The sequence below is a fragment of the Rhinopithecus bieti genome, unplaced genomic scaffold (genome assembly GCF_001698545.2).
Source record: "Rhinopithecus bieti isolate Rb0 unplaced genomic scaffold, ASM169854v2 scaffold_187, whole genome shotgun sequence".
Taxonomy (NCBI): Eukaryota; Metazoa; Chordata; class Mammalia; order Primates; family Cercopithecidae; genus Rhinopithecus; species Rhinopithecus bieti.
This window is the reverse complement of record NW_016802992.1, coordinates 376,440-401,107: the sequence shown is the minus strand read 5'-3', so window position 1 is coordinate 401,107 and position 24,668 is coordinate 376,440. Positions and strand designations below refer to the sequence as shown.

Below are 24,668 nucleotides of genomic sequence, written 5' to 3'. Positions count from 1 at the left end.
TGGCGTGGGCACCTCGGAAACAAAAGAAAAAACTTAATTTTGGGGATTTTGAGAGACGGGTTGGCATCCACCGTGCCGTTGTAGCAGGAGCATGGTTTGGATCGTCTGGCGGTTTACTGTAGTTTCAACAAGAGTTTTAATGGCTTTCATTATCAGTGGGATAACACGGGAGAAACAGGAGGACCCCAGTGGTGAAGATGCCCGTCCCTACCAGCGTTTTACATCCTCCTAAATTAGAGAACCGCCCCCTGGAAGGTTTGCCGGGTCCCATCCCGTCCAGGTTTGGACTGGACCTTGGGCTACTTTTCCGATGTTTGAGGCGATTTCTAGAACCGCTTTTCCGTTATCGTCTATGTTAAGACAGCAGTTGGAGGTATTAAACTCACCACAGACCCCACCGTCTTCTGCTAGTAAGTGTCCAGTGCCAGCCTGTGTTGATAAATTGCCGCGCGCATTTGGTTTTGTTGTTGCGCGAGCATTTCCAGGGCTGAGGCGCTTCGGTTGGTGATGGTCTCTAGAGCAGTCTGTGGTCTGATTATTCTATTTAGCGTGTATATGGAATGGCCCTGTGAACCATCCTCAGCCCGGGTGGCAGGACTGTAATATTTGATGATCCGTTGCGGAGGCCACTCGTCCTCTTGCCGTCTTTGGCTTCCTCCTACCTTTAAGGACTGTTTTTCTCTGGTTATCATACACAGGGACTCTGAGGGTGTTGCCCACCTGCTTTGGAAGTAAAAAGAATCCAGGTTTAATTGTGCCTAAGAAGCAAGTACCTTGCCAGTGATAAGGTAGCCATGAGGAACCCTGGGTTCCACATATCCAAAGAATCCATCAGGGGCAGTCCATTGTAGGCTGGTGTTCATGGGATTGTCGCATAGTGCACTTAGGCAGGGGTGTGCGGCCTAAGGGTTAGTGGTATTTATACAGTTCCAGGCCTTTGTTGACAAGACACAATTGAGATAGCTTAAGTTAGAAGGAGACCAGGCTCCGAGGGGTAACCTTGGCCACCACTCAGCTGTGGAGGTGTTGACTGTTAGGGTTTGGTGACAGGAGTTTCGCCTACGGCGCAATGGGTTTTATCAGTCCACTTGTGGGATATTCTCGCCGTCCCACTTACTGGGTTGGTAGGTGTCCAGGACTGCGGGCGTTCCTGAGGAGTGAAAGTGAGGCTGGGGTTTTGAAATGCTAGTAATTAAGAGGGATGTCTGTGCCGTCCCACGGCCACTGTTCACTCGTACGAGCTCCCTCGCACACCCAGCGATTGGACACATTCGTGGTGAGCTAAATGTGCTTTCCTAGATGTACAGACAGGTTTTTTTTCTGGCTTGAGAAGGGACACATCTGCTTGTAGTTTTAATATAGAGGGATGGAAGTATCACGGGTGATTTTCTGATTTTCAGGGGAGTTAACCCCGGGAGGGCGCCAACAGACAACACAAGGCCGTGTGGAGCAACACGCTGTTTTAATGAGCCACTCACTGGGTGCAGGCGGGATGAGGCCTAAAATGGCGTCGGCCCCATGTGAGGACGGGGCCAGGGGTTTTACAGTCTCCTGTAAACAGGAAGTGTCCCTGTCTGATGTAACTGCTATGTGGTACCCGGATGTCTCTCTCCATCCTCAGGGATAGGTGTCTTCCGGCCGGCCCTCTTCCCGCTTCTGCTGTCTCACTGACGAACGCTACTGGTACAAGTGGCCTTGCACCTTGGGACTGGGCCTGAGAAGGGAGGAGTTACTCATCCCCCCACACTTTCAGGCCCCGGGGAGAATCTTTCAAAGCTCATAATCCCAGCACTTTGGGAGGCAGAGGGGGATCATGAGGCCAAGAGATTGAGACCGTCCTGGCCAAGATGGTGAAACCCTGTCTCTACTAAAAATACAAAACTTAGCTGGGTGTAGTGGCACACGCCTGTAGTCCCAGCTACCCAGGAGGCTAAGGCAGGAGAATCCCTTGAACCGGGGAAGCGGAGGCTGCAGTGAGTTGAGATTGCGCCACTGCACTCCAGCCTGGCAACAGAGCAAGACTCCGTCTCAGAAAACAAAACAACAACAGACCAGAACAAAACAAAACAAATAAAACCCAGCCTGGACAACATAGAGAACCTGTCTCTACTAGAAAAGAAATTTTTTTTATTAGCTGGGCATGGTGGAGGTCCCAGTTACTCAGGAGGCTGAGGTAGCAGCATCATCACTAGACCCAAGGAGTTCGAGTTTGTATGATGCTGCTGCTCTGCTGTAACGTGGGCAGCAGAGACTCTGTCTTTAACATTTTTTAAGAAAAGAAGAGGTTTAAGAATTAGCATAACAAATTGCATGCTTGGGCAAATGTTTTACATATTTTCGTTTTCATAAAACATGTTAAAGTGTAAAATGTCTAATCAAACTTCTGAGAGGAAAAATAGAGAATCCAAACATTGGTGCTAATTGACATGTTCTATATAATTTAGATTCTAAATCCCAGAAATATTTATGTGTACTAATTGTGCCTTGATTAGAAAGCCTGAAGCAAGCTCTAGGAAGTGGTGGAATCACTGTAAATGCTGTAATAAACAGAGCCCATGGGTTACCTGCTGTTACAACCTAAGCACCAAGGGATGGGGAGCATTGGCCCTTAACAGCCTCTTGTTGGCATGCATCTGTCAAATTCCACTGGAGTTTCTTGAAGTTCATTTTAAGACTGCCACCTGAAGTCAAGTCCAGTGGCTGTTCCTGTCTTCCCATCCCTGTATTGACATTGAAACCACTTACCCAACACTCAGGTGCGAGAACAGTGCTGCCATGTTGTGTGCCTAGTAAATTCTGGCTGTACTTTGTGTGTCACCTTATTTAATCCTTTGCTGTTAGTTTACGAGAAGACGGGTTGAGTGAGTCAGGTCGCTTACTTTAGGTTAACTGGGTGGCTGGACTCCAGCCTAAGATCTTAACTGAAGTCCTGCCTCACTCCCTCTGAAGGCAGAGGATACAGCCCAGGGGCATGGGAGGGAACCTGGCACATGGAGCACGTGGTAATTATGTCATAAGTACATAATACATTCTTTTAGCCCGAGGTCAGGCCAGAAGGAAGTTGACTAATTTCCAGATTTATTACAGTCATAATACCTGTGTCTAGTGTTGAGGAAAAGGAAGGGATGTTTCCTGTTTGCTGCTTCAGTATGGTTGGCCAGTGACTGGAGGTATTTAAAAGGTGAGCACTGGCCAGGAATGGTGGCTCACGCCTTTAATGCCAGCACTTTGGGAGGCTGAGGCAGGCGGATCACCTGAGGCAGGGAGTTTGAGACCAGCCTGACCAACATGGCGAAACCCCGTCTCTACTAAAACTACAAAAAATTATATGGGCATGGTGGCGGGCACCTGTAATCCCAGCTACGTGGGAGGCTGAAGCAGGAGAATCACTTGAACCTGGGAGGCAGAGGCTGCAGTGAGCCGAGATCATGCCATTGCACTCCAGCCTGGCAACAAGAACAAAACTCTGTCCCCCCTCCCCACCAAAAAAAAAGGTGAGCATTGCCCTTCACTCTCCTTTCCATTTTCATGGCATTGATCAGAACCTTAGAGGACGAAACGTGTCAGAAAGAGGGAGCGTGTCAGAAAGAGATTCTCGCACAGGAACTACATCAACCGTGTGTTAAAATTTATTTCTGATCTGCCTTCCAAAATTATGCCCAAGATATGCATCAGCGTTAATGGGTAAGGCAGTTTGAGGAATTCGGTTGTACAATGACTCAAAGACTAATAACATGAAATCACAGAACTGAAGGCATTTTTTCTGTACATAAATTTGCCATTTTAACCATTTCACTCTATAGTTCAGTGATATTAATTACATTCATAATGTTATACAACCATCATTTGTATCTATTTCTAAAACTTTTATCTCCCGAAACAGAATCTCTGTGCCGTTAAACAATAACTCCCAGCCGGGCGCAGTGGCTCAGGCCTGTAAGCCCAGCACTTTGGGAGGCCGAGGCGGGTGGATCATGAGGTAAAGAGTTCAAGACTGGCCTGGTCAACGTGGTAAAACCCCGTCTCTACTAAAAATACAAAAAATTAGGCAGGCGTGGTAGCAAGCACCCGTAATCACAGCTACTTGGGAGGCTGAGGGTCAAAGAATTGCTGAATCCAGGGAGGTGGAGGTTGGGCAGTGAGCCTGAGATCGTGCCACTGCACTCCAGCGCTGGGGGACCAGAGTGGGAGATTCCATCTCAAAAAAAAAAAAAAAAAAAAAAAAAAAAGAAAAACTCCCCCATTCTTTTTTATGTTTTCTGTCTCTTTATTGATATTCTCATTTTTTTCCTACATTGTCTTCCTGATTTCCTTTAGTTCTTCATCTATGGTTTCTTTTAAGACAGTTAATTTAAATCCTTTGCCCAGGAAATTCAATGTCTGTGCTTCTTCCGGAATGTTTTCTGTCTATGTATTTCTAAACCGGACACCGATGTATTATACTGTGGTAACTCTGGAAATCAGGGTCTCCCCTTTGCTCAGGGTTGGCAGTTCTTGATTGCTGAAGCCTTAGCTTGTGTTTCTTTTCCAGTCTTTCAGATTGGCTCTGTGCTCGGGTACTCCTTTAACACCAGCTGGGTCATTTATAACTCTGCCCCAGCCCTCACTTCTGCTTGCACTAAGTTTATGGGTCTTCTCTGGCCCTTTCTAAGCACGTGTCATGTCCTGAGCTGTCGCGTGTAGCTTTCTGAATTCTCCAGTCTACACAAACATTTTTGAATGCCCTGATTTCCCAAGGAAGCAATCTTCCTGACTTTTGTCCCCTGGCTTTAGATTGTCTGGTTTATGTCTCAACCATAATTTTTTTGCCCCCACCTTGGCTGTGGGTTTTTGATCACCTGACAGTATTTTCCAGCAACACCCGCTGCTTTTGTGCTCTGAACGTGTTCTGAGTTTTGCAACAGAGAGGTGAGTGCCTTGTTTCAGTCTTTAGGTAGCCCCAGGCAGATTAGAGCAAACGTAGTGATTTGCAAGTAAGATCAACTCTGCTCCCTTCAAAAGCAAGTACAGGAGTTCCATACTGGGGACGGGGGCTGCTGTTGAGCTGGGGAAAGGGGTGAGGTAAGGGCAAGTAAAAACACCCAAAGCTTTGCTACTCTTTTGACATTGCCTTTCTGTTGATTCGGTGGTCACTGTCTTGTTCAGGTATACCTTTGTTTTCCAGAGTTCTAAGAAAGTTACTTCTTACAGTTCTGGATGTTGTTGTTGTTGTTTTTTTATTTAATATTTCTGTGAAGCCCTCAGAGTTTGAAACTGCCCGTTCCGCTGTTTTACTTAGCACTCAGGCCTTTTCATTTTAGGGCTTCCAGTAGCAAGAACTATGTCCAGACGGATGGAATTAGATCAAACTGCTCTGAAAGAATACTACTATTTCATATTTTTATACAAAAGCATATTTTAGATAAGGATATCATTGATTTAGAAACTCGAACCAGTTAATCTTTGGGAAGTAATATTATCTCTGTTTTAGAGGTGAAAAAAACAGCACAGATATTGAAGTCTCAAGACAGTGGTTGAGATAGAGTTAAAATAATAAAGCTGTAGGAAAACAGTTAAACATAGAATTACCATTCAATCCAGCCATTAACTTCTAGGTATATACCCAGAAGAATAGAGAGCAAGGACGCAAGCAGATACTTGTACACTAAGGTTCATAGCAGCATTATTCACAGTAGCAAAAAAGGCAGAAACAATCCAGGTGTTCGTCAACCGATGAATGGATAAACAAGATGTAGTATATACACATCATGAAATGTTCAGATTTTAGAAGGAATGCTAATCTGATACATGCTACATATGGATGGATGGATGCCACAGCACAGATAAACCTGGAAGACACTGTGCTAAGTGAAGGAAACCAGACACAAAAGGACAGATATTTTATGATTCCACTTATATAAGGTACATAGACTAGGCAAATTCATAGAGACAGGAGGTAAAATAGAGGTTTCCAGAGCTGGAGTGAAGGGGAATGAAGAATTAGTATTTTATGGCACTGACTTTCTCTTTGTGATGATGGAAAGTTTTGGAAATGGACAGTGGTGATGATTGAACAGCGTCGTGAATGTATTTTATTTATTTATTTGAGACAGAGTTTTGCTGTTGTTGCCCAGGCTAGAGTTTAGTGGCGCGATCTCGGCTCACTGCAACCTCTGCCTCCCTGGTTCAAGCAATTCTCTGCCTCAGCCTCCCGAGTAGCTGGGATTACAGGTGCCGCCACCACACCCAGCTAATTTTTTGTATTTTTAGTAGAGACAGGGTTTCGCCACATTGGGCAGGCTGGTTTTGAACTCCTGACCTCAGGTGATCCACCCGTCTCAGCCTCTCAAAGTGCTGGGATTACAGGCATGAGCCACCGCAGCCGGCCTTGAATGTGTTTCATGCCACTGAATTGTATACCTTAAAATGATTAAAATGTTAAATTTTGTGTTAGGTTTTTAAAAAAAAATAGCCCCCCAAATCATAACAGGTCAGGGACAGTGGTTTGAGCCAATAATCCTAGCACTTTGGGAGGCCAAGGCGGGCGGATTGCTTAAGCCCAGGAATTGGACACCAGCCTGAGCAACATGGCGAAACCCCATCTCTACAAAAAATACATACAAAAATTAGCCAGGGGGTGTGCACTCGTCCCAGCTACTTCATAGGCTGAGGTGGGAGGATCACTTGAACTGGGGAGGTCGAGGCTGCAGTGAGCCATGATTGCACCACTGTACTCCAGCCTGGGTGACAGAGCGAGACCCTGTCTCCAAAAATATATATGTAACACTCCAGACTCAGTGTTAGGGACATACAAAGCTTAACTGATTGAAATTTGCTGAGTTTTAAAACATAGGTCCCGAGCGTTTTTTATTTAGTATATGCCAGCCACTGTGTGGTACATGCTTTGTGTGGAGTTATCTCATTTACTCCGTACCACAATCTTATTAAGCATAATACAGTTAGCTCCAATTTATAGATGAGGGATCTGAGGCACAGAGAGATTAAGTAACTTGCCCAATGTCATTGCTAAAAAGTATAGCACTGGGATAAAGTACATCCCAGGCCTTCATCCCAGGTAGTCTGACTTCAGACTTTGTGTCTAATGGTTAAACTGTACTATATCACTTTTGCTGAACTTTAAAAGTGTGCTTAAAGTAATACATGACTTTCCACAATTTGCCACAGAACAATTATTGCACATTCCTTTCCTCTGGGTGTGTTGGTGGCTGTGATTCCTGCCTGCCAGCCTCAGCAAGACAAAACATGATCAGAGAAAAGGTGGATGGTTCACTCTTAGGGGAAGTCGTGGATTTGGGTTTGTTTCAGTAATTGTCTCTGAATAACAGCATAACCTTCTCTCAGAGTTTTAATTTGATCTAGTTTCACTGCAGTGAAAGGAAGCTTTAACACTTGGATCAAAGAAAGTAGTTTTATAAAAGCAGCAAAGGTAATTTTGAATGATAGGGTACTTGTACTCTGAATAGTAGTATACAGTATTTGATCTGTATGAGGCATTTTTTTTTATTCTTTCTTTCTTTCTTTCTCTCTCTCCCTCTCCCTCTCCCTCTCCTCCTCCCCCGTCCCTCTCCTCCTCTCCCTCTCTCCCTCTCCCCTGTCTGTGCTGCTTCTCCTCTCCCCCTCTCCCCTTCTCCCTCTGCTGAGTCTAGCTTTGTCTCCCAGGCTGGAGTGCAGTGGCCTGATCTCAGCTCCCTGCAACCTCCACCTCCCAGGTTCAAGCAATTCTCCTGCCTCAGCCTCCCAAGTAGCTGGAACTACAGGTGCGCACCACCATGCCCAGCTAATTTTTTGTATTTTTAGTACAAATAGGTTTTACCATGTTGGCCAGGCTGGTCTCGAACTCCTGAGCTGAGGTGATCCACCCACCTCGGCCTCCCAAAGTGCTGGGTTTACAGACATGAGCCACCACATCTGGCCAGTATGAGGACTTTAAATAACCCTTCCCTATCCTCAAAAATGCCCGTCAGCTTAGTTTATGTCATCAGTAACACTGCAGGTTGACTATCCCTTATCCAAAATGCTTGAGATTGGAAGTGTTTCAGATTACAGATTTTCTCTTTGGATTATGGAATATTTGCATGTATATAATGAGATATTTTGAGTATGGGACCCAAGTCTAAACACAACTTTATTTATGTTTTATATACCCACTCTGTATATAGAGACTGAAGGTAATTTTATACAATATTTTAAAATAATTTTATGCATGAAATCAAGCCTTGACTATAACCTCTCATGTGAAGTTAGGTATAGAATTTTCTCCATGTGGCATCTTGTCAGCACTAAAGAAGTTTCAGGTTTTGGAGCATGTCGGATTTCAGATTTACAGATCAGGGATGCTTAATCTGTATCATCATAAATATAATAATTGGCACTCTTTACCTAGGCCTTGGTGTTTTCTGTGTGACGTCTTGCCAGTCCCCATTTTGACTGCAATAATTTTTGCAGTCAAATTAAATAAGACCTAATTTAAGACCTGTCAACTTCATTAAGCTCTAAAATGGAGATGACAGTTCACGTGTACCTACTGAGGTTTTCAGAGGTGGGGTTTTTTTTTTTTTTTTTTTTTTTTTTGAGACAGAGTTTCTGCTCTTGTTGCCCAGTCTGGAGTGCAGTGGCACGATCTCGGCTCACCGCAATCTCCACCTCCCAGGTTCAAGCTCTTCTCCTGCCTCAGCCTCCTGAGTAGCTGGGATTACAGGCATGGGCCACCATTACAGGCTAATTTTGTATTTTTAGTAGAGACGGGAGTCTCTCTCTCTGCAACCTCCACTTCCTGGGTTCTAGCGATTCTCCTGCCTCACTCCCCTGAGTAGCTGGGATTACAGGTGTACGCCACCACACCCAGCTAATTTTTGTATTTTTAGTAGAGACGGGATTTCACCATGTTGGTCACACTGGTCTCGAACTCCTGACCTCGTGATCCGCCCACCTCGGCCTCCTGAAGTGCTGGGATTGCAGGTGTGAGCCACCATGCCCAGCTGACTGCAATAATTTTTTATTCTCTTAATTACTTACTAACTAGAGTACCAGCTGTGAGATTTTGCCCTTCAACATCCAGTCACATCATTTTCCCTGTAATGCAGAGAAATGGTTATATCCCTTAGTTATGTTCACAGATGGCAGATCAGTGCTAAATTATTAAAAGGAACATGAATGTCAGAGGGCATTCCTAGTGTTTTAAGGTAAAAGTCATTAAAGGATACTACTGTATTGTTTCACAAAATGCCTCTTGACCACTATCAGAGATAGATTCTAAGCTAAGTGGAACAGTTATATGTTAGAACTGACACAGAATTCGGGTGGTGTGATCAATTGAATAAAATTTCTCAAGGTAATTTCCCCAGTCTTTGGCCCATGGTTATTACAAATAATTTTTAAAAACAAATAAAACCTCTTCACAGCTACTTGGGAGGCTAGGCAGGAGAATAGCTTGAACCCAGGAGGTGGAGGTTGCGGTGAGCCGAAATCGTGCCACTGCACTCCAGACTGAGCAACAAGAGCAGAAACTGTCTCAAAAAAAAAGAAACCCCATCTCTGAAAACCTCAGTAGGTACACATAAACTGTCATCTCCATTTTAGAGCTTAATGAAGTCAACAGGTCTTAAATTAGGTCTTATGAATGTGCCTGTTACTGTCTTTAAATATTTATAAAATAGCATCATCAAGTTATTTAATGGGTAGTTTTAACTATAAGTCACTTGGCTTCCACAGATGACAATAAATAGAATGTTTTGTTCTTGTTAGCCGTATGGATTCATATGTGGCAACAGAAAGCTTCATTTATATTGAGTGAGATTTTGTAGGGAATTACATGGAGCGGTATGTTTTCATTTGGTTTTTCTCCTTAACTTTAAATATATCTTGAAAACTTTTTGTGTATTAGAAGGAATTTTAGGTCAGATATGGTGGCTGGCGCCTATAATCCCAGCATTTTGGGAGGCCAAGATGGGAGGACCAATTGAGGCCAGAAGTTGAAGACAAGCCTGGGCAACATAGCAAGACAGCACCCCACCGCCCCAGAAAATTTAAAATCATCCGGGCTTGGTGTTGTGTGCCTGAGGTTCCAGCTACTCGGGAGGCTGAGGTGGGAGGGTCAATCTGAAAAGGCTACATATTGTATGATAAAGTGTGAAAAAATATATACAAGCTCAATGATGTTCAAACCTACAGTGTTGGTGAATAATAACCTAAGCAATTTAATACTCCAACCTAGTTCTTATAACTCCAATTATTCACTGTGACATGAGTAATATAAACTTTATTCGCTTTAACTACCCTTTCCTCTGAATCTTTGTCCTCAAATTGGACTTGTCTCAGAACTGCTTTACCAGTCTTGTGACCTTTTTCATTTAAGTGACAATAAAGTTGTTTTTCAGGCTGAGACTTAGGAGCGCTCCTGCTTTTTGCATGCACTGTCTCGTTTAATCCTCACAATACTATTATAAGGTAGATGCAATAGCCCCCATGTTACAGAGGAAAAAATAGAGGATCAAAGAGATTAACTTGCCAAAAGTACAGCTAATAAGTAGGTGAAGCAAGCTGGGAACTTAGGGCTGCCTTAATATCCATGTCCTTCTTCCAACTCTGGGCAACAGTTTTCTAATATGAGTTCTTTACCCCATTAATGTTGTGAAACTAAAAACACCGTAATTTAAGTGGCTTAAAATTGCAAGTAACCAGAATATGGCTAAATGTTACTTTCCTATTTTGTATGTGCCTAAAGTAAAGTATATCCTTGGTCATTTCATAACATGTATAACAATTCATGTGATTATTTGAGTCACGATAAAATTCTAAAAGCTTGGCAGAACTAGAAACAAAAACCTACTCCTTGGTAGGGAGTATTGCAGCATGCTCCTTGCAAGGACGTTCAGTTTTCTTGCCTGAAAAGCAAACACGCCTCTATTTATATAGTCTACAGTCTAGGCAAGGGAGGAACAGTGGTTTTAAACGTATATCGAGAAAGGAGGCCGGGCGCAGTGGCTCACGCCTGTAATCCCAGCACTTTGGGAGGCCGAGACGAGCGGATCACGAGGTCGGGAGATCGAGACCATCCTGGCTAACACGGTGAAACCCCGTCTCTACTAAAATACCAAAACTAGCCGGGCGAGGTGGCGGGTGCCTGTAGTCCCAGCTACTCAGGAGGCTGAGGCAGGAGAATGGCATAAACCCGGGAGGCGGAGCTTGCAGTGAGCTGAGATCTGGCCACTGCACTCCAGCCTGGGTGACAGAGCGCGAGACTCCGTCTCCAAAAAAAAAGAAAAAGAGAAAGGAATTAGAGGATACTTGTATTAGGTGGGTAACCTTACCTTCCATTGTCGAAAATAGTTACTCAAGCTTCTTCACAGTAATGGTCAGCATTTCTTATACAGCAACATCTCTGGAGATTTTGAATGTTTTTGATGGTCAGAACTAGGAGGGATGGACCTGAGAACTTCTCTATGCAATCTCTTTGTTTTAGATAAGGAAACTATATAGGTCAGCGAGTAAAATGTCTAATCCAAGGTCTCTTGGAAAAATAATAGCAGAAAAGAGCAAGTCTCTTGCTCCTTTTCCAGTGCTCTCTGATTTTATATTACTCTGTCGCAGCAAGGAATGTCATCTCGAGGTAAGATGGTTTTGTATAGTAATAGTTTTCTCTGAAGCTCATGTTGTTTAACGCCTGACAGATAATCCTTTTGTAGTATGAGTCTTGTAAGTTTTGCTAATGTCTTCAGTGATTTAGTGTGACCCATCTGAGCCTAGATCATATTTTTCTTACCCTCCCTACACTTGGTGATTAAAGTACGATATTCTTTCTAATTGCCCATTAGTCCCCTGCTGCTCTTGGAATCCTTAGACTTCTGTGGGCTTTTGGAACTTCTGCTGATATGTTTCATGAGTAATAGTCCCCCTTCTGTTGAAGTTTCTCTGGTTACATCATTTTATTTACCAATGTATTGCCTTTTAATAAACTGTACCTATCGGTAACATTGAATATTAAAGTAAGTGATCAAATGGATCAAGCAGGAAACTTGACCATTACAAATCGATGCTAACTAAATAACTGAGATCATCACAATGCAGGTTACCATTTTCATTATCCAGGACCCTTTCTTGATCTCCTTTAGGAAAGGGAGTCATCAATTCTGTCCTTTTTCCTTACCTTTGAAAGTTCATCCTTCTTTGGCAATAGTCCTCAAGGGTTTTATTTAGCTCCCTTTTACTAAAAATGAGCATTACAATATCTCATCTGTCTTTTACAAAGAAGCCTGGAGTAATACCCTGATAACTATAGGGGAATAATGTCATCAACAAAAGAATAGAATTTGGGAAGCTGACCTTATCACAGTCTGTATGAGATTAAGTGTCTTGGGCATAGTAGTGTGGCTGGAGAGAAGGGAAAGAAAACACTAATTCTCTTAGTTTCTTTGTAGTTCTCCATGGAAAACTCCTTTACCCACATTGGCACCCTTTTGGTCTTGCTACTATGGTGGTTAGAAAATTAGAAAGCAGAAGAATCACCTATGTTTTTAGAAATACCCTAAAAAATGGCAGGCCATCACTGGGCCTTGTACTTCTAATGGTCAAAATGTATAGCGATATAAAGTGTCTAGAAGAGAATTCTCCAAAATCCAAGTAATCACTGTGGGTGATTTTTTAAAGAAGCACAGCACGTGGGATTGTCGTGTTGAAGACACCATGCTGGATATCACTGGAATAACCCCTGTACTGCCAGAGTTGATCTGAAGTAGAAGATGACATCTTATACCAATTACTGTACTGCAGCCTAGCATAATACGAGGCCGAATATCAGGTTCAGAGGAAAGTAACTTGACTTCAAGCTCATGTTATAGGGAAAGATATGGATTTTATTAGAGTAGGATGGGCTCTGGGCACACTCCACGGGGAGGACGGCTTCGGTCGTGGTATATACACGACGGGCTCTGGGCATACTACAGGGAGGATGGCTTCAGTCATGGTGCATACACACGATGGGCTCTGGGCACACTCTGCAGGGAGGACGGCTTGAGTCGTGGTGTATAGACACAGTGGGCTCTGGACACTACTCTACAGGGAGGACGGCTTCAGTCGTGGTCATACACATGATATTTCTGAAGAAGATCCTTTCCAAGGCAAACTAGCTAAAGGTATGCACATAGGCAGATAGTCTGTTAAATTTGAACATGAAAATTAAAACTGACACTGAGATTTCAGTGAAGGGTGAGGTTATAGTTTATAACAATGTTTAAGATTTGGTGTATTTCAGTAGCTGTTAGTTAAGTATTTATTTATTAGTGATTTTGAGAAGTTTGTGTTACTTCTTTTATTAGGAAAACATTTCACTAGCCATTAGGTCTGGCATCTGAATTCCTGCTACTCTCCTAGTACTCTCCTAACATCTAGAAGTATTTCTGATGTTATCAAAGTTTAATCAGAAAGGCTCAACTTCTTTAGCAGTTCCTTGTGATTAACACGTTTACCTTCCTGTTCAGGTCTGTTTTCGTTTGGGCAAGCCAGGGCATCAAACTATATGTAATCATTTTAATGTGTTACACCATCATGGGAATTAATGTGTTACACCATCATGGGAATTGATCCTAACGCAGGCATTTTCTTTACTTCTTAAAGGACTGTTTTCAGGAGATATTGCACCTTCAATGCAAGAAAAAATACTAAGTGCAGTCACACATGCTGTTGGTGATGAAGAAGCTGCTGAAGTCAATGCTAATGAGCAGCCAGAGGCTCCGAAGCTTGTTCTGCAGTCTCTGTTTTCACTTATACGAGGTGAAGTTGAGCAGTTGGATTCAAGAGCACTTCCCCTTTGCCTTCATCAGGTACTCTGGTAAAGCCTTCACTTTCAGCCTCACGAAAATTCTCCTAGCAGCATTTGGAATGATCTAAAATGCTGTCTTGGCTGGGCACGGTGGCTCACACCTGTAATCCCGAGGTGGGTGGATGGCTTGAGCTTGGGAGTTCGAGACCAGCCTGAGCAACATGGTAAAACCCCGTCTCTACAAAATATGCAAAAATTAGCCAGACATGGTGGTGTGCACCTGTAGTCCCAGCTACTTGGGAGGCCAAGGTGGGTGGATGGCTTGAGCTCGGGAGTTTGAGACCAGCCTGAGCAACATGACGAAACCCCATCTCCACAAAATATACAAAAATTAGCCGGACGTGGTGGTGTGTACCTGTAGTCCCAGCTACTTGGGAGGCCAAGGTGGGACGATCACTCAAGCCTGGGAGACAGAGGTTGCATTGAGCTGACATTGCACCACTGCTCTCAGCCTGGGAGACAGAGCGAGAGAACCTGTCTCTAAATAAATAAATAAATATAAAAATAAAAAGTAAAATGCAATCTCTGTAATTGATTGTGTCCCACTCATCATTGGTGAGCCCAGGAGAAGGTGACCCTAGTGGGATATTTGGCATATTACTAACTGATGGCCATCCCTTGGCCTTGGATAATCCGTAGTTTGAACAATGGCTCACTTTTTAAATCGGTAATTAAGCTGTGTACAGATCAGTGTCAACATAGCAAGAGTTCGATAAGCACCTACCAGGTGCCGAAGACCCTGCTAGACACTGGGTGGGCAAAGACTACTTAGCAGAATATGCCCTTAAGAGAGCCCCGGCGGCACAGGAGCAACAGTTACATAGATAAGTAGCTGTGGAATTTTGTATTCAGTGTTAGAGTAAACGTACGTTAAAGATTCAGCAGCACAAAATGAGTGATTAATTCTGCCTGGTGGACACTTGGGAACAGAAGGTGACTCTTGAGCTGGGTTTTCCGGGCTTATTAGGTGCTCAGTGGATTAACAGAATGAGTTGGTCCAGGAAGAGATCAGCCTGTGAGAGCCATAGCTGGGATATTATTGGAGATGAAGATAGAAAACGAGGAGGTGAGATTGAAGAGCTGGTTTGACATTAAGGCTTTATTTTTAGGGACTGGGAACTTTTAATTATAAGAGTGCCTGAATCAAATTTGAATTTTAGAAAAAGAACTCTTCTGAGGATTAGGAGGGTGCATATGTTAGAGGATGGAGAGCCTGGAGACTGGGGAACCTTTAGGCTAGTGATGAGGAAACTTTTTTTTTTTTTACATAAGAGCTAATTCAGAAGAAATTAAAATATTTGAGCTGCATTTTATTTTATTTTTTATTGTATTTATTTATTTATTTTTTGAGACAGAGTCTCGCTCTGTTGCCCGGGCTGGAGTGCAGTGGCATGATCTCAGCTCCCTGCAGTCTCCACCTCCCGAGTTCAAGCCATTCTCCTGCCTCAGCGTCCTGCGTAGCTGGGATTACAGGTGCCCACCACCATGCCTGGCTAATTTTTGTATTTTAATAGAGATGGGATTTCACCACGTTGGCCAGGCTGGTCTCAAACCCTGACCTCAGGTGATCCACCCGCCTCGGCCTTCCAAAGTGCTGGGATTACAGGCGCAAGCCACTGCACCCAGCCTGCATTTTATTTTTACATAAAATGAAAATAACTGGTACATGGGAATGGCGAAAGTGATTGACTTTTGTAATGAGAAGTGAATACTTTTTAATTTTTAACCCATTTCCCATTTAGAAAAACAAAAGTGCAGCTGGCTGCAAGTGCCCAGTTTCACATAAACACGTTCTTCCAGGCTGAAGCAAATCTGACTCATTGTCAATGTGAAAGTAAAATAGAAAGACTATTATTGGAGTTATTTCTAAACAGAATTTGTGTCTCATCCTAATGTAACAAAAACAGATATGATGTTACATTAGGATTGAAGACAAGAGCATTCTCAGAGCAAACAGAAAATGGGATAAAAAGTGAAGTAGGCCGGGCGCGGTGGCTCATGCCTATAATCCCAGCACTTTGGGAGGCTGAAGTGGGTGGATCACGTGAGATCAGGAGTTCAAGACCAACCTGGCCAACACAGTGAAACCTCATCTCTTCTAAAAATACACACACACACACACACATTAGCCAGTCATGGTGGCATGTGCCTGTAGTCCCAGCTAGTCGAGAGGCTGAGGCAGGAGAATCGCTTGAACCCTGGAGGCGGAGGTTGGAGTGAACCGAGATCACACCACTGCACTCCAGCCTGGGTGACAGAGGGAGACTCTGTCTCAAAAAAAAAAAAAAGGAAAATAGGACCAGGCACGGTGGCTCACACCTGTAATGCAGCACTCTGGGAGGCCAAGGCAGGCAGATTGCTTGAGCCCAGGAGTTCAAGACTAGCCTAGGCAACATGGAAACCTCGTCTCTACAAAAAAAATACAAAAAATTTAGCCAGGCATGGTGGCGTGCGCCTGTAATCCCAGCTACTGAGGAGGCTAAGGTGGGAGGATTGCATGAGCTCAGGAATTTGAGGCTGCAATGAGCCGTGATTCCAACCCTGCATTCCAGGCTGGGTAACAGAGTAAGACCCTGTCTAAAAACAAACAACAACAACAAAGTAAAATAAGTTTTGTCCCCATTCAGGAAAATGTATACTCTTACAAATTTGTATTACCTCCTGTATGAACTTGAAGAATGCCTTTGAGGAGATGTATACTCCTTCTGGCCTCTAAGCTGTCACGAACTCACCGTTGTTGAGCAGCACCAACAGCAAGGCAGCTTTCTAATCACTCAGCTTTCTTTGCATTTGAACAGTGGATTGCATGGCGATCTTCTCTCTCCTGAGAAAGATCAGAGAATACAGTGGTGGTTTAAATGTATGGGCTTTGGCCTTACCACAAGCTAAGTGGCTTTTGGTTTCCTCTGTTGTAAAGTAATAAAGGATTAAATGAGATAATGCATGTAAAAGCACTTAACATATGTTTGACGTACAGTAAAAGCCAAAGAAATATTAAACATTTAAACTCTATTCTTACTGTCACTAATTCAGAGATTGCTGATTGGAAATCAAGGCTGGGGATCAGCAAAGAAATACTGATGCCATTAGAAAGCTGAGATCAGGGTGACAGGATTCGGTTGATGGTTGCCTCCTCAGCCCAAGAAGACAAAATACCCTGTCACCTCCCAAGGGACACACACATCAGGGAGGGATGGAGGTATACTTCATTCATGTTAGTAATTGCCAGCACATCACACAGTAGATTTCACCTAGATTTGCCAGTTGTTAACATTTTATCAAATTTTGCTCTTTTTTTCAGCTGGGACTATAGGCACTCACCAGGTAATTTTTGTATTTTTAGTAGAGATGGGGTTTCACCATATTGCCCAGGCTGGTCTTAAACTCCTGACCTCAGGTGATCCTCCCGCCTCGGCCTCCCGAAGTGCTGGGATTGCAGGCGTGAGCCCCCGCGCCTGGCCTTTGTGATATTGCCCAGGCTGGTCTCGAACTCCTGACCTCAGGTGATCCTCCCGCCTCGGCCTCCCGAAGTGCTGGGATTGCAGGCGTGAGCCCCCGCCCGGCCTTTGTGATATTGCCTTTTCTCTTGTGTACACACAGGTATTTTTTCCATTGAAACACTTGAAAGTAATTTGCATTATGACATTTCGCCCCTAAATATTTGTATATAGATCTCCCAAGAAGAATGATACTCACCTATATAATATACAAGGCCATTATCAACCCCAAGAAATGAGTCACTGATGCAGCAAAATTATTTAATATACAATCCATGTTCAAATTTCCCCCAAGTAGTTCCACCAATGTTCTGTGTAACTGTTTTCTCCCAGTGCAGGATTCAGTGTGGGATGACATATTGCATTCAACTGTCAGTATTCATTAGTCTCCTGTAATCCAGTGCTCCCTGCTTTTCTATCTGTATCAGTCTGTCTTTCTTTCACAGTGACATTTATGAACAGTCTTAAGAATTCATGTAGAATGTCCCATAATCAGGATTTGTCTAATTATTTCTTTTTTTTTTTTTTTTTTTTTTTTTTTGAGATGGAGTCTTGCTCTGTCCACAGGCTGGAGTGCAGTGGCATGATCTTGACCCACTGCAACCTCCACCTCCTGGGTTCAAGCAATTCTTCTGCCTCAGCCGCCTGAGTAGCTGGGACTGCAGGCCTGCACCACCACGCCCAGCTGATTTTTGTATTTTTAGTAGAGATGGGGTTTCACCATGTTAGCCAGGATGATCTCAATCTCTTGAGCTCATGATCCGCCCGCCTCGGCCTCCCAAAGTGCTGGGATTACAGATGTGAGCCACGGCACCCAGCCTAATTATTTCTTTAAGATTTGATTCAGGTTAAACATTCTGGGCAAGAATTTACTTAGGTAACATTCCATACCCAGTTCTCTCTTGAACTGATTCTAATCTGGCTTTTGTTCCCACCACTCCCCCAAAATTGCATTGTAAAAGTCACCAGTGATCTCCATGTTGTTAAATCCAGTGGTCAGACCTTAGTTTTCATCTTACTGGAGCTATTGGAAGCATCAAGTTGATCACATACTCTGTTTTGAAGCGTTTTGCTTATTTGCCTTTTGGGAGCTCTTTTCTTGGCATTTACCTCTTATGTCACTGGCCATGCCTTCTCTGGCTCATTTGCTGAGTTCCCATATTTTCCTTTTTTTTTCCCACTCTGTCACCAGGCTGGAGTACAGTGGCATCATCACGGCTCACTGCAGCCTCCATCTCACGGGTTCAAGCAGTCTTCCTGCCTCCGCTTCCCAAGTGGCTGGGACTGCAGGCGCATGCCACCATGCCCAGCTAATTTTTTAATTTTTTTTGTAGAGACAGGGTTTCACCGTGTTGCCCAGGCTGGTCTCGAATTTCTGGCCTCAAGTGATCCTCCCACCTTGGCCTCCCAAAGTGCTGGGATTTCAGGCATGAGCCACTGAACCCAGCCCTAATGTTTAAACACTGGGATGCATGTCGCCCAGTGTTTAACGGTGTCTCACCGTTTTTTTTTTAGACGGTGTCTCACTGTGTCGCCCAGGCTGGAGTGCAGTGGCACAGTTTTGGCTCACTACAACCTCCGCCTCCCAAGTTCAAGTGATTCTCCTGTCTCAGCCCCCTAACTAGCTGGGATTACAGGCACGTGCCACCACACTTGGCTAATTTTTGTATTTTTAGCAGAGACGGGGTTTCACAATGTTGGCCAGGCTGGTCTCAAACTCCTGACCTCAGGTGAGCTGCCCACCTCAGCCTCCCAAAGTGCTGGGATTACAGGTGTGAGCCACTGCGACTGTCCTGTCCTATTTCTTTTCTGAACTTCAGACTTAACTATCCAGCTACCCAAGATGTCGCATGGGCATTTCAAACTTAAGATTTACAAAATCAAACTTTGATTTTCTTCCATATCTACTGCTTTCCTGGTCTTGCCTCTCTTGTTAAATGCCAACTTTCATCCCTCTAGTTGTGGAGACCAAATGCCTTGAAGTCGTACTTTATTTACTTTTCCCTGCATCCAAATCCAATCCAACAGCAAGTCCTGCAGACCTACTTCAAAATATACCCAGAACTTCTTCCCTCTTTCGCTGCTACCATTTCAGTACAGGACACCATCAAATCTCACCCAGATTCTTGCAGTAAATTTCTCACTATAGAGACCTTCCTGCCTTCACTCTCCCTTCCACTTAGTGCTTTCTCTCTCCATGACAGTCACTGTGATGCAGATGAAACATAAGTCAAATCTTGTCACTCCACTGTTCAAAGCCCTCCAATGGCTTCCCTTCTCATTTAGAATAAAAACCAAAATCCTTACCATGGCCTACAAGGCCCTACATGATCTGGTCCTGTTAGCCTCCTAGATCTTCATTAGAAAGATTCTCCTTAACTCACTCCTTTCCAGGTTCACTGGCCTTCTGACAGCTCCTCAGATATACCAAGGATGTTCCTACTTCAGGTCCTCTGGTATCTCCTATCCACTCTTTTTCAGGAAGCCGCTAGATGATGTGCTCCAGCAAAACAAGGGAGTAAACCAAGAAACAGGAAGGTGTGAGATACAGGAAACTGGGAATCCTACTCAGGAAGGAGGTGAAGGGAATCTAAGTGAAGGGAGATTTTAAGATGACAACTGTATGCCAGGAAGGAGAGGGTCACCAGTCCTGTTTAGAGTGGATATGCCAGGAATGAGAGGGTCACCAGTCCTGTTTAGAGTGGATCACAAGAGTCTGGGGAGAGGCTTTTCTGTCATTTTCCTGTCTCTAGAACTGTTTGACTCCTTAAAGCATAGACATGTAAAATTTGGATGAAAATAAGAACTAAAAGAAGACATAATTCCGGCATAAGGTAATAAAAGCATCTAGGCTAAAGTGGTGACAGTGGAAATGGAGAGGGATGGATTTGAGATCTTTGGAAGGAAGGATAACTAGGACTTGGTGTAGATTGTTGTATTAGTCAGGGTTCTCTTAGAGGGACAGAGCTCATAGGATATTTATATATATCCTATATATATTTATATATATAAAGGGGAGTTTATTAAGTATTAACTGGCGTGATCACAAAGTCCCACAATAGGCTGTCTGCAAGCTGAGGAGGACGGAGAGAGCTGGTCTAAGTCCCAAAACTGAAGAACTTGGAGTCCAGTGGTCAAGGGCAGGAAGCATCCAGCACGGGAGAAAGATGTAGGCTGGGAGGCTAGGCCCGTCTCTCTTTTTCACCTTGTTCTGCCTGCTTTATATTCCCTGGCAGCTGATTAGATTGTACCCACCAGATTAAGGGTGGGTCTGCGTTCCCCAGCCCACTGACTCAAACGTTCATCTCTTTTGGCAGCATCCTCACAGACGCACCCAGGATCAATACTTTGTATCCTTCTATCCAATCACGTTGACACTCGGTATTAACCATCACAACTGTAAAAAGGGAATAAAGGAGAAATCAGAGATGACTGTAGGATATCCAGTTTGGGGGAAATAGTAGTACCATTAACAGAAATAAGGTATTCGAGTGTGAGAACTAATTTTAGGAAAATTGTGGTTTAAAAAGTGGTATATAATATATAGAATAATATGTGCTAAAGGCCAATGGAAATACGACGACATATACTTACATTTTGAGCTCATGGAACTCTTAAAAATGTTGTTTTAAAGTTCTTGTTCTTAGGTATGAGTGGTCTTTTTTACACTGACTTAGTTAACATGACTACACATTAGCTTTGAGTGTTTAACTGAAGTCATGTGCTTGGGAGATTTTCATATAGAAACGCAGGCCCTCCCTTGGGCCTCTTTTGTAAGTGAACATGGGCAGAGCCCCCGTGACCTAATCACCTCCCGGAGACCCCCTTCTTCACACTATCGCTTGGGAACTTGGTTTCAAAATATGAATTTGTGAGGGGGACACAAACATTGAGGCCATGGCCCTTCACAGTGTCTTTTTTTAGAGGGTTCCTGATTGGTAAAAGAAGGATAACCAGGATCGCCTTACAACTGTTGCCTTCCCAGCAGTTTTCAACTTTGTCACATGATTCTACTCTGCACCTTGCAATTCATTCCGAATCAGACTCAAAAACCGTTTTAAGCACTTACTGCAGTGTGGTGGGCATTATGCTAGATACACATTCTCTCTTTCTTTCTTTTTTTTTTTTTTTTTTAATTTGTATTTAGTTATTTATTTTAATTTGCTTCCTGTACCTGGGCCGCAAACACAATCTCTCTTTCAATCCTTATGGCAGCCTTGTTTTATACACCTCTGCAGCTGTATAAAACTGCATTACTGTCCCTGTTTTAAGATAAGAAAGTTGAGGCTTGAGATGCGAAATGACATGTCCAGGGTCACACAGCTGGTTAAGTGACAGGGCTTGGACTAAAACACAGGCCATTCACCTCCAACCCCATGTTCTTTCTGCTCTACTGGGCTAGCTTTCAGGTTTAGAAATATGCTTCAAAAAAAGTACATTTTCTCTTCCTGCTAGACTTGCAAGGGGGAGATTTTTAAAGAGGAAATATTGTATATTTATTTCTCAGGATGACTTTTTACCTGGAAATGTCTTTTACTTTTACTTTTTTACTTTTGATGCACTGGGTTTCATAACCTTCTCTGCATAGTTACTTTATGGTATTAGAACTGCTACAGAAGCCTGCAAGCTAATTGAACATTGTATTTCTGCAGTGCCAAGAAATCTGGTTACATAATAGTTATGGACCCCATCAAAACTCCTCAGTAAGAGCTATTTATAAATAACCATGTGCCAATTGTGTGCAGATGGAAAAAGGCAAGAAAAATGGCTTTGAAGGGCCATTTTATTTTAATGGGCAACCTGAAACTCTATCTCATACCATGTATAGAAAGGAAACTGTGTAATGCCATAGATGTTTTCACTGGGAGTTTGTACTTGAAATGTTTTTTTCTTTGTTTTTTTGAGACAGAGTTTCACACTGTCACCCAGGCTGGAGTGCAGTGGCGCAATTTCGCCTCACTGCAACCTCTACCTCCCAGGTTCGAGTGATTCTTCTGCCTCAGCCTCCCAAGTAGCTGGGGATACAGGTGCCCACCACCACACCCAGCTAATGTTCATGTTTTTAGAAGATACAGGGTTTCACCATGTCAGCCAAGTTGATGTCAAACTTCTGACCTCAAGTGATCTGCCTGCTTCAGCTTCAAAGTCCTGGGATTATAGGCATGAGTCGCCATGCCGGGCTCTGTAGTTGCAATGTCATCATTGATTTCAGTTAGGTGTAACGAACGCACTGGTATGCTGGAACCTGCTAGTACTGACATCTGAGAACCATGTTTAGTGACACCCATCACATTGGTAGCTTTACATCGGCCATGGTGGAGTATTGACACCACTGAGATGAGCAAACACTGCAAGCGGGGCTCTCCCCAGCACTCCAGAGACGCCTGTTAAACATCAGCACACTGGCAAACACTGCAAGCCGGGGCTCTCCCCAGCACTCCGGAGACGCCTGTTAAACATCAGCACACTGGCAAACACTGCAAGCCGGGGCTCTCCCCAACACTCTGGAGACGACTGTTAAACACTTAGCACACTGCTGGTTACGCCATTATATGAAACTCTCATTTTGTAAGCTAAAGAAATGATTGAAGATTGGCAGTTTGACTTGGTTCATACTACTTTTAAAACATATTATTAAAAAAATAAGCTGGTAGGAGTGGCATACAAAAAGCCCTGTAATCCCAGCCACTTTGGGAGGCGAGACGGGCCGGATCATGAGGTCAGGGAGATCGAAGGACCATCCTGAGGCTAACACCCGTACGCAACCCCATCGTCATACACCCTAAAAAATACATAAAAATACTATAGCACGGTGCGAACAACAACAATCAACACCCAACCACACAAAACACCAACAAACGGTGGCGGGCGCCTGTAGTCCCACGCTACTTGGGAGGCTGAAGGCAGATAGAGAATGGCCCAGTAAATTCCAGGAGGCGGAGCTTGCAGTTGCAGCTGGATCTGGCCACTCGCACATCCACGCCATGAGCACGTAGAACAGAGCGAGAATCCGCTCTCAGGAAACAAAAAAAAAAAAAAACCACAACTATAATGCCTCGAGTTACCAAAGAATTACCAGATTCTTAAAAAATCAGTTGTCCCCGCAAATCATATATAACTATAAATATGATCAAATAAATCTAATATATACAACTGACAAACTAAACATTTATAGATAGTAAACTGATTGAAGTTCACGTCACTCTAACATGCATAGATGAGAACCAAAAATAAGTACACACACTCTTGTAGAGATTTAAATACTAGGCTAAGTATTTTCCTTTACCAAAAAGATCGTAGCTGTTCCTCACCCTGGAGTGGATTAATAGTGGACAACAACCATTCCCTTTGTATCTGCTAGCTTATAGCGTTTGACAAGTACTTTATTACTCTTTGCCTTGGCAGTTTACCTGGAAAATGGAAATAGTGATGTATAAAGGTTATACCTTTTTTTTACTAGAGACAATCTGTGGAAACTGTTTTTTGGTTTGTTTTTTTTGTTTGTTTGTTTGTTTTTTTTTTTTTTTTTTGAGATGGAGTTTTGCTCTTGTTGCCCAGGCTGGAGTGCAATGGCACGATCTCAGCTCACTGCAACCTCCACCTCCCGGGTTCAAGCGATTCTTCTGCGTCAGCCTCCAGACTAACTGGGATTATAGGCATGAGCCACCACACCTGGCTAATTTTTGTATATTTAATAGAGGTAGGGTTTCACCGTGTTGGTCAGGCTGGTCTTGAACCCTTGACCTCAGATGATCCACCCGCCTCGGCCTCCCAAAGTGCTGGGATTACAGGCATCAGCCACCGTGCCCGGCTGGAAACTGTTTTAAAAATACAGAGTTTATGCAATATTTCAGTGAATATTTTTAGTTTTAGTGATCTGTTCATAAATGTCATATCTAAATAAAGATCTAAAATATCCCGAAGTTTTAGAATCAAAGAATCTTTAAGTGTAAAGATGTCTTAGAATGAATCTGGTAACTGACAAGCCTGAACTGAGACCAGCTCCTGAGTCTCGGAACTCTTTAGGTATTCTTTACGTGTGCAGCACTTTGTACATATTCTAAACAACGTTAATCAACTGTTAGCGCTTGGCCTGGCCTTTTCTTAAATATCAGACCAGACCAAAAAGTCAGTGTCCTGTGATGTCCTCAGCCAGTAGTTTGTGAAATAGGAATGAAATAAATAGGATGTTGAGGTCTCACGTGACTTGACATTTCTACTTTTTCTTTTTATTTATTTATTTATTTGCTTCACAGCATTTGAAGGGAATATTTCTACTTTTGATTTACAGTAAGCAGTCGTTTTTTCATTTGTGTTATGTTTTTGTAAGTCTCTAACATTTTTCTCATTCTTTA

General features: G+C 43.3%; 1 protein-coding gene across 6 annotated transcripts in view; it reads left to right on the top strand.

Annotated features, from left to right (window-relative positions):
- Positions 1 to 24,668, top strand: part of CNST (consortin, connexin sorting protein) — a 122,003-nt gene that overhangs the window by 58,871 nt on the left and 38,464 nt on the right. For 5 of the 6 annotated variants that reach the window (XM_017876213.1, XM_017876365.1, XM_017876280.1 and 2 more), the window contains one exon: positions 13,612 to 13,817. In XM_017876213.1, the coding sequence (XP_017731702.1) occupies positions 13,612 to 13,817 (206 nt within the window). The remainder of the gene's footprint in view (positions 1 to 13,611; positions 13,818 to 24,668) is intronic. The other variant, XM_017876506.1, reaches the window with a different exon arrangement.